The sequence below is a fragment of the Tupaia chinensis genome, unplaced genomic scaffold (assembly GCF_000334495.1).
Source record: "Tupaia chinensis unplaced genomic scaffold, TupChi_1.0 Scaffold000333_1, whole genome shotgun sequence".
In the NCBI taxonomy this organism is placed as follows: domain Eukaryota; kingdom Metazoa; phylum Chordata; class Mammalia; order Scandentia; family Tupaiidae; genus Tupaia; species Tupaia belangeri.
The window spans coordinates 1,543,723-1,553,775 of record NW_006159827.1 but is presented as its reverse complement, the minus strand read 5'-3'; the positions used below and the strand labels follow the sequence as shown (position 1 = coordinate 1,553,775).

The following is a 10,053-nucleotide window of genomic DNA, read 5'->3' as shown; positions in this document are numbered from 1 at the left end:
GAATGAGAAGGAAAAGGTTCTGATTGAGGGCTCCATCAACTCCGTCCGGGTCAGCATCGCAGTGAAACAGGTAGGTTCACCATGGGAGAACCTACAGCTGGGAGCTCTCTTCCAAGCTCGAGGCCCCGTCTGAGACATCAGTGAGCAAGGTTCGGGAGGTAGAAAGCTGGGCACTGTTCCCTTGAACATTCTAAGGACGTGCCTTGTCAAACTCGGCAGATTGGTAAGACAAAAAAGGAAAGTCAACCCCATCTTATAGACCTTGGCCCGGATTAGAAGTCAGAAACTTAGCAGTCATGGCATGTGACCAGTTCGGTGTCTTGTCATAGAGCAATTCAGGAATGAGGAGAAGTCCAGGGCAGACAAATCAGCAGTACTAGTTTGATACCGATAGTCTCTGAAACGGAGACCTCGTTTAAAAAACAAAGCGCCGTTTCTTGGATGTTTCCCCAGGCATCGGGTCTGCTATTTCCGTTTCCTCTGTAATTTGGCCATATTCGTGTGCCCTCTGGATGATTATTTACTTAGTAGACTTCTCTAAATTGATTTGTTGTACTTAAATTTGTTTGAAAAGAACCTTTTTGCCATATAAGGGAAAATATTATCACTTGCCATTATAGAAGGTAGATCTAAAAGTAAATAATAATTGAAAAAAATAATGTTATCAAACTTAAACTAAATACTGTTGCCTACCGAAAGCTCTAATCCTGGGGCCTATTTTCTTTGTTAAAAAAGACTAAGACGTATTAAGAGGTGATAAGGACACTTACAACATTCAACTGTAAAATTCTCTTTCTTCTTTTAAAATTTGCCTGAGGGCACATGTACTCACTGTAGGGAGAGACAGAGACAAAAAGAAAGCATCCCCATGGGGAACGGTCACAGTGCAATCCCCTCTCCTCCATTTCTTCCTCCTTTTAGGATTTTGGGCACACATACACACACACCCATCGTGTTTCTTAAGCCACCAGGTCTAGGACTCAAGTGGCCAATGGGCCATGTGGGATCCAGCCATAGCACACCACAAACCGGCCCAGAATTGTCTTTCAGAAGATCAGAGGAGAAACTTCTGGGTGGTGGGGGTTGTTGATGTTTGTGTCACTAAAGCAGAGCCCATGAGAAGTTGTCCCAGAGCCACATGCTCTGGGAAATGCAGCACTAGTGAGATGAGAAGGGGAAAGGCAGCTTCGAGTAGGTGTGGGTCCGAAAGAACTGATCAGAGACCCTCGGTCGTCAGATGATTACTCCTCTGGAATGGGTGGAAACAAGATCATTTTCTAACGCCTCATTTAACTGGAGCGGTCCTCCACGATTGAGAATTGAGGTTGTTACTGCTCCAGGCCCAATCCCCACTGCCTCTGGCCAGTCTGGGGAAAACCAGGGCTTTTTTGGCCAGGCTGTCAACCTTAGGGAAACATGTTTCTCCTTTGCTCTCACCAGGCCGATGAGATTGAGAAAATTTTATGTCACAAGTTCATGCGCTTCATGATGATGCGAGCAGAGAATTTCTTCATTCTTCGAAGGAAACCGGTGGAGGTGAGACCCTGTGGTCTATGTTCATAATATTTAGGATTCTATCACTGAATGGCCTGGAATTGTTTCTAGAACGGAGATTTCGGCTGCTCCAGCTACAGGGTACCCACAGCCTGAGTTGAGATCAGGCCTTTATCCCAGCTAGAGCACAGATGAGAGGATTAGAAGTTTAGAGTTTGGTCTGCCTTAGTCATAGACAGAGCAGACAAGATAGACACGTGGTTCATCTTTCCAGAGTCTGGAGTCTAGCAGCTGGAAGCACGAGTCAGAAACCCTTTCCAAGCTCTGCCACCACCTGAATCCTAGTCTCTCAAAGCCAGAGTTGACTTTGGATCAATTGTTACCTCACTGTGTGCTTTTTAAATATATTTTTTAAGTGTATTCATTTCTTCCATAAGTAGAGAGAACCTTTAACAGGACCCTGACTCCACAGCCCAGCCTCGGCTAGCCCAGATCATGGGCATGTGTGTACCCCGTGTATGTATCCAGCTCTCTGGGTGCAAACCTGGAGTCTTCCCATGTGGGTCAGTCCTGCAGAGCATTGCATTTTAGTGCGGCATCCCCCTCCCAGCCCCCGACACTGTATTTGAGTCCTTCCCATAGGCTCCCTGCCAGATTGATTTACAGTATTCGCAATGACCAGGCAGTTAAGCAGAGCAGCACGCGCCATCGTCAGACCCGTCAGCTGTGTTGACCACAGTCTTCCTCATCCCGAGCCGAATTCTGTCTCCTCACCTAGGATTTCATCTCTGGGACACCTCCAGGATAAACAAAATTGCTCCTCCTGACACAGCCCTCCAGCAATAAAAGACCTCAGTCCCACTCCTTTCATCTTCTGCATCTCTTCTCTGGACTCAGCATTCCCTTTTATTTGGTTGGATTCAAGTCCCTTTACTCTCCCTCAGTTCACCGAACCATTTGTGCAGCAGATTGTCTTCCAGAGATGTCTGATATTCACAAAATTCCCAGCTGGGTTTAGGTGGAGGGGATCATCAGCTAGGAGCACTCATGGTGCTAACTCAATTTCTTTTCCTTCTCTAGGGCTATGACATCAGTTTTCTGATCACCAACTTCCACACAGAGCAGATGTACAAACACAAGTTGGTGGACTTTGTGATCCACTTCATGGAGGAGATCGACAAGGAGATCAGTGAGATGAAGCTGTCAGTGAACGCCCGTGCTCGCATTGTGGCTGAGGAGTTCCTTAAGAATGTAAGTCGAGGGAACCAGCAGTTAGCGTAATGGCTATGTTGCTGGACTCCCATGTAGTCGACCGCGGTTCGTGTCCCGGACCCGGTGGCTTAAAACTCACGCCGGGCGCGTGTGCGTGCGTGCCCAAGATCCCGAGAGGAGAATGGAGGAGAAGGGATTGCGGCGTGACCATCCCCCCTGGGGGGTGATTTCTTGCTTTCTGTCTCTATGTCTGGCGAGCGCACGTGCCCTACAGTGAAAATCTCTCCAAAAAAAAAGAATGTAAGTCGAGGATCTTCCTGTCTCCTTCCAGAGGTGGAATGAGCCATGGGTTTGGTTTGAGATTAGCATCTTAGGGTAAAGTGGTGCCAACAGGGTGCTCACATTTCCTGAGACCCCCTAGGACCTCTGGTGCTATGGGATTAGAAGACCCAAGGTTCATCCTTTGAGAACTAAAAGGTGTAGTTCTGGGATGTCTCTTAGTCCCTCATAGGGACCTTCTCAAAATGTATACAAAATTCTTAGCTACATAAGGGACCTTCAAAAAGCTTTTGGAAGATACATATTAGGAATAAAACTATGCATGGATTTTTCTCTTTTTTTAAAATTTATTTATTATCATTATTATTTTTAATTTGACCAGAGATAGACAGAGAGAGAGAGATTATGAGAAAGCAAGTCACCAAGTCCAGGACTCAAACTGTGGTTGGCTATGTGGGAGTCCGGCACCCCAACCACCACGCCACCTGCCAGCCCCACTGTGCATGGATTTCAAAAATTTTTGCAGCAAACTAAACTTGTACTTCAATTTTATTTCCCCACAAACCTTTATTTTATTTTGTTTTATTTATGTTTACGTGCACATGTACCCCAGCAGGGTCTGGTCGTACGCAGTCTTATTTTCAATTCTCCATCCTGCCAAGACCCTGGTCACACATGTATGTGCCAGCAAAGAGCTGACAAGACCAGGACTTGAACCCTGGTCAGCCGGGTGGGATCCAGCTTTATGCAATACCCACCTGCTATGCCAAAAGGACTGGTCCTTCTGTGAACTTTTTGAAGTACCCTTGAATTAACTTCAGACCTCAAGTGTGGCAAGTGATGTCCACATGTAAATTTTCTAAGGATATATATATAGGACAGTTAATCATGGTGTAATTCCACTTCTCAAACAGACCTAAATATTTCCCTTCAGTGTCTGTTGCTTGGTCTTAGAGTCATGACTCCTTCAACCTGTTTTCCATCACTGTCATGACTCTAGTCAGCCAGGTCCTCTTACATTGTGCTTTTCTCATCTAAAGGACTGCAGTCCTCAGAAGAGGAGGAACTGTTTACACTGATGAACTGATGGCATAGTTGTTTAGCTATTCGGGACGCGCCTCCTTACTTCCCCCCCTTCTTCCAAACAGTCTTTGGTATGTTGACATGTTCCACTCAGAATTGTCTGTGATCCCTACTGTTTACTTCTCCCAGTGCATACAGACCCAGCCCAGAAGGAGCTCAGATTCCTAAAATGGAAATTAGCCTGCCTCCCCTGGGGTTTGATTAGCCTGAGGGAGGCCAGCATACAAAGCAGCCGCAGTGTGTGCAAGGGCGTGTGGTGGTTCAGTGCACACAGGCTGTTCAGCCAGACGACCTGGGCATGTGAATATGGGCCCCACTGCCACTGAACCTCAGTGAGGCCATCCTTTCCTCAGCTGTGAAAATAGGGGGCTCCTAGTTGATCTTCACTTTTCTGAGTGGTTGAGCATGAAATGAGATCTTGTTTGTAAAATGTACCATGGAGTAATTAGTAACTAGATTTCCATACACAAGTGTTTTTTTGTTGTTGTTTTAAACAGATTTTTGCTGTAGAGTGCATGTGCTTGCTGGAGAGACAGAAAGTGAGAAATCATCCCCCAGGGGAGATGGGCATGCCAAAATCCCTTCTCCTCTTTGGATTTTGGGCATGCATGCATACCTGGTGTGAGTTTTAAGTCCACCAGGTCTGGGACTCAAACTAAGGTCAACCATGTGGGAGTTCAGCGCCATAACCATTAGGCCATCTGCTTGTCCCAGCACCAGTGTTTTATGGCCAGAATAGGAGGGGGCCTCTAGATTCAACTGAGGGAAAATAGCTCTTGTCCCAATTTGATAGTTGGCTCATTCCTTCAGTAGTCATCTAGTTATTTCTTTCCTTCCTTTTTTAAGAATTATTTATTTATTTTTTAAAATTCATTCTTTTTTTTTTTTAAATTTTTTTTGAGAGAGATTTTGCAATAGAACGAGTGCACTCACCAGAAAGAGAGACAGAAAGCGAGAAATCTCTCCCCTGGGGGATGGCCACACTGCAATGCCTTCTCCATTCTCCTCTCAGGATCTTGAGCACGCACACACACATGCCTGGCCTGAGTTTAAGCTGTTGGGTTTAGGACCCAAACTGCAGTTAACCACATGGGAGTTCAGCGACATAGCCATTACACCAACTGCTGGTCCCCATTCATTTATTTTAGTTTCACTAGAGAGAGAGAAAGTGAGAAAGCAAGCCATCAGGTCCAGGACTCAAACTGTCATCAGACATGAGGGAGTGCCCAGAGCCTTAGCCACCATGCCACCTACTGGTCCCCCATCTAGGTATTTCTGATAAATACGTCTTTGCAGCATTATACAGCCAAAAAAACTTACATGTCTTGTTAATGGTCAAAACAACCTTTGAGTCGGGTGTTATCACCATTTTACAAATGAGGAGACGGGCTTTGGATGTAAAACCACCCACCCAAAGTCCTTCAGCCAGAAGGTGGAGGTACTAGAAAATGGAGCCACTTTTTTGGGGGGGAGAGGTTTTTGCTATAGGGCACGTGTGCTTATCAGAAAGACAGAGAGACAGAAAGTGAGAAATAACCCCCCCCCGGGGGGGTTGGCCACACCACAATCCCTTCTCCTCCATTCTCCTCTCGGATCTTGGGCATGCACGCACACATGCCCAGCATGAGTTTAAGCCACCAGGTCCGGGACTCGAACCATGGTTGGCTACATGGGAGTTCAGTGACATAGCTAACTGCTGGTCCCTGGAGCTGGATTTTTCTGACCCAGAGATTTAGGTTAGGCCCCCAGCATCTGATGGGCCACAAACTCCGTGGCATGCAGAGGTTGAGCAGGTGGTCCCTGTGTGTGATGTGGGCAGATGGGGACCTGGTGAGTGCACCCCTCCTGAGGAATATGCCACCACAGCTCCAGCCCATCATGGCTTCGTCTTCTGACTTTTCAAAAGAATCCACAAATCTGGATTTGTATGTGACATTGCCTGTACTTACATTTGGTAACTAATTTATACTCTTTTTAAACACCGCGTGGTCCAACCTATCTTTGAGTTGGATTTAGCCATTGATTCACAACCTCTGAACCGTAAAATAATACAGATTGTGTTTGCTACTTGGGAGATACTTGAAGGCAAAAAGTATTTCATGGGCCTCTCCTGGTTGGAGGATCACCAGAACTTGACGTTAGCAGAACCTGGGTCCTCCCTTTGGCCGTCTGAATCCCCAGGTCCCTTGCATGTGAGCCCTCATGTCTAAAGAAGGCAACCTGAGTTCACTACGCAAACATAGGACTTCTTAGCAGCCCCCGTCACATGGCCCAGGGAAGCTGTGGAAAGCCCTCCTCGGCTAGTTTTTCTGCCTTGTCTACTGCTAGTTTAAGGCCGGTGCCCATAGGTCACTACTGGGTGCTAGGTGAACTAGAAGGAATGCCATAGGTTGTCCTGGGACTCACTCTTGCCCCAGATCCTAGCGCAGTGGTAGCTTTCCGGAGAGCCCACCTCCCCAGAGCAGGCCCACCAGGATACAGTGTACACGGTAATAACCATCGTTCCCTGCCTCTTGGTTCTCTTGACAGTTTTAAACCATCTGGCTGGATCTCGTGGCCTTCCCTCTCAGCCTCCCCGTCTCTGTGAAGGCGTCCTGGAGTCACTCCTCAGAGCAGCGGCAGCAGCAGCCGGGAGCTGGGTGGGCTGGGCATTTGATGTGGGAGGGGGGTGGTGTGCTTGCTAGCTGGGCAAGAAAGCAGCAATGGACCTGCCCCAAGGCCGCACGTGCCTGGTCAGGCTGGCTTCTGATGTTCAGTCCCCTGGGCTGGGACAGATTTTTTTTTTAAAGTCTTGAAATTTAAAACTGTGCTTGTAAGAGACAGTAACCTTTTGTCTTTTTTTTTTTTTTTTTTTTTTTAAACACCCCCACCTACAGGGTACGTGCATGTCTGTGACTGGTCCCAGTGATTGTATCTTATTGGTCGCTGTGGGTCTGGGCGGGCCTGGAGCCAGAGGCGACTACTGTTCCTCCCCCGTGCCACCCCAGGTGGGGAGGGAGGGAGGTTTCAGACTCCAGTTCTTCTCCCTTATCCTTTTATTCCCAAGCCTCCTTGGGCCTGGTGGAAGCAGTGGGGACTTCTGCCAGGTTCCTGAGCTCTGCCTGAAGATGGCCACCAGCACTGGTTTGGGACAAGGGCTGAATCGGTGACCGCCGGTCATGCCTAGGAGCTGGGGCCCAAAACCAGGTAGCCACTGGCCGCCGGGTCTCCCAGCTGAGAGGGGCCACGGCCTCGCCTTGTCTGTCAGTGCAGTGCCTGCGCTAGAGGTGGAGAGGTGAGTCCTCCAGAGCTTCCGGCCGGCCCTCTCCCGCCTGCTCTGGCTCCTCTGCTCCCACGCTCGCTGTCCCTCTTCTGATTCTGGTGGATCCTCCCTCCCCGATTAAAGTCTCTTCTTGCCCCTTTGGGGCTGCATGAGGTCTGTGCTGTGCGTGTGTCTGTGACAGGAGGGGCAGAGTGACCATTTCCCCTGAGACCATGTAGCTAGTGCCTGGGCTCGGAGCTCCCCAGCAGGTGCAGTCTCGGGTGGGGTGTTCTCACCGTCATCCCCGCTACCACCCCAGCCTGGAGAACTTTGTTGCAGTCTGTGCACCGTGCACTTCTGAAACTGCTCTGGTCTACAGAGCTTTGGTTCTTTTTCACATAATCTCATTTGGGCTAAGAGGTAACATCAGACCGTGATCTCATTTCCTGAAACCGAGGTTCCATGAGACAGTAGCTTGCCCCAAATCTCTCAGCCAGTGAGCAGCAGGGCAGACCTACCTGTGCTAGAGCAGTAATCACCATCCATGTGTGGTTATTTAAATGATTATAGTAGGGGGCTAGCAGGTGGCACGGAGGTTAGAGTGGCTGGATCCCACATGGCCAACTGCTTGGTTCAAGTCCTGGACCTGGTGGCTTGAAATTCTTGTCGGATGTGTATGTGTACATGCCATAAATCCCAAGAGGAGATTGAAGAAGGGATTGCTGCATGGCCATCCCTCCCCAGGAGGTAATTTTTTTTTTTTCTCTGTGTCTCTCTGGCAAGCACCTTTGCCCTGTAGCAGACTAAAAATAAATAAACTATTAGAAGTTAAAAATTCAGTTTAGGGACAAGCAGTTAGCATAATGGCTATGTCGCTGGACTCTCATGTAGTCGACCGCGGTTCAATTCGCGGTTTAAGCCACTGGACCCCGTGGCTTAAACTCACACCAGGCATGTGTGCATGCGTGCCCAAGATCCTGAGAGGAGAATGGAGAAGGCATTGTAGCGTGGCCAACCCCCACTGAGGGGTGATTTCTCGCTTTCTGTCTCTGGCGAGTGCACGCGCCCTATAGCAAAAAGTGTCTCCAAAAGTAAATAAAAATAAAGATAATAAAAATTCAGTTTGTCAGTTCCACTGGTGACATTTCACAAGCTGAGTAGCTGTGAGTGTCAGAATGTCTGTAGACATTTACATCATCACATGAAGTTGTGTTGGATGGTGTCAGATCTTAGCGATACCTTGTGCTTGAGTCCTTACTCTCGGTACTGCGTATAGGCAAGCCGTTTGTATTCTGCGTCTTAGTTTCTTTTTCTTTTTCTTTTTCCCTTAAAAGGATTGCTTTATTATTGTAGTTACTATTAAAATTTACTGTAGGATACATGCAGTCACCAGAGAGTAAACAGAGAAAGGGAAAGTGAGAAGGCAAGCCACTAGGTCCGGGACTCGAACCACCATCAACCATGTGGGAGTCCAGTGTCTTAACCACCATGCCACCTGCTGGCCCCTGTGCCTTGGTTCCTTTCCTTTTTAAAGAGATTTTTGCTATAGGGCACATGCACTCATCAGAGAGAAAGCAAGGAATCCCCCTTGGGGAATGGGCACACGGCAATCCCTTCATTCTCCTCGGGATTTTAGGCATGCACATACCTGATGTGTTTATAGCCATCAGGCCCAGGACTCGAACTGTGGTCAGCCATGTGGGAGTCCAGCACCTTAGCGACTGTACTACCTGCTAGCGGTTCCTTGTGCCTCGGTTTTTTAGTCTGTAAAGTGAAGAATCTGACACAGTCCTTACCACACAGTAACTGACAGCTGTTCATTCCAGCCGCCCATAGTCTGGGCTGTATGATAACTTCCAGGGTGCTAGGCACGGGGGTGACATCCCTGTCTTGAAGAAACCTGTAGGTCTAGTAAAAGCTAGGTGTGGAAATAGGTGCACAGATGAGTACCCTATTCATTATTGCCAAAAGGGATAGATGAATTTACAAAAGAGGGTGCAGGAAAAGCTTCAAGAAAGATTGGTCTGAGCTTTCAAAAGGGTTTCCTCCAGAAAGCCTTCCTCTTTTGGCCAAAAGAGGTCTTTGGGAAGGGGAGGACAAGGCAGTGTTAAAGGGAGGAGGGGCTGGCATTGGGTGCGGTGTGAACAGATACTATCCCCTTTGTGACATTACCTCTGTGACCTCCCTCTTCCTGCCTTGCTGATCAGGTGTGCCCTCACCCGGGGCACATGGCTGTGTTCTAGCTTTGCAGTGAATGGTGAAGGTGTTGACCGTGAAGCCGGGTTTGTAGGGAATGGCGGCTGATCACTCAACCTCCACAGGACGACGCTGCCTGGGTGAGCCATCCAGAACCTTCATTTGTCAGATCTACACCCAGGGCCCAAAGTCTCTGAAATTGAATTAGCAGGCTGATGAGGACAGACCCAGTGACTCCCACTCAGTCATATTCTGGGGGCAGGCGTCCTGGGAAGCCCAGTGACCATCCAGGGCAGGGTCAGGTGACATGATCCCAGTGGCTGGGGTCTGCTGGACAGGTAGACCCACCTTCACTGTAGGAGCGGATCTTCCCAGTGACTGACGAAGCTGGGTGTTTGGTTCAGGACGATTTCTTTCCTGAACCCTGAAGGGGCACTGCCAAGGTTTGCTCTCAGCTGCCCATCTGATACTTTCACAAGCAGGCAGCCCTTCTGAGTTGTGTGAAAGTGAGGCTTTGGAACCAGACCCGAGTTCCTATGTGGCCTGTG

General features: G+C 48.4%; 1 protein-coding gene across 1 annotated transcript in view; it reads left to right on the top strand.

Moving 5' to 3' along the window:
- The window catches only part of ARPC4 (actin related protein 2/3 complex subunit 4), a gene marked incomplete in the record, with an annotated part of 14,447 nt that extends 7,522 nt beyond the window's left edge, over window positions 1–6,925 (top strand). The window contains 4 exon segments of the mRNA XM_027773244.1: window positions 1–70; window positions 1,441–1,536; window positions 2,575–2,745; window positions 6,598–6,925. Of these exon segments, the coding sequence (XP_027629045.1) occupies window positions 1–70; window positions 1,441–1,536; window positions 2,575–2,745; window positions 6,598–6,603 (343 nt within the window).
- Between the last annotated feature and the right edge of the window lie 3,128 nt (window positions 6,926–10,053).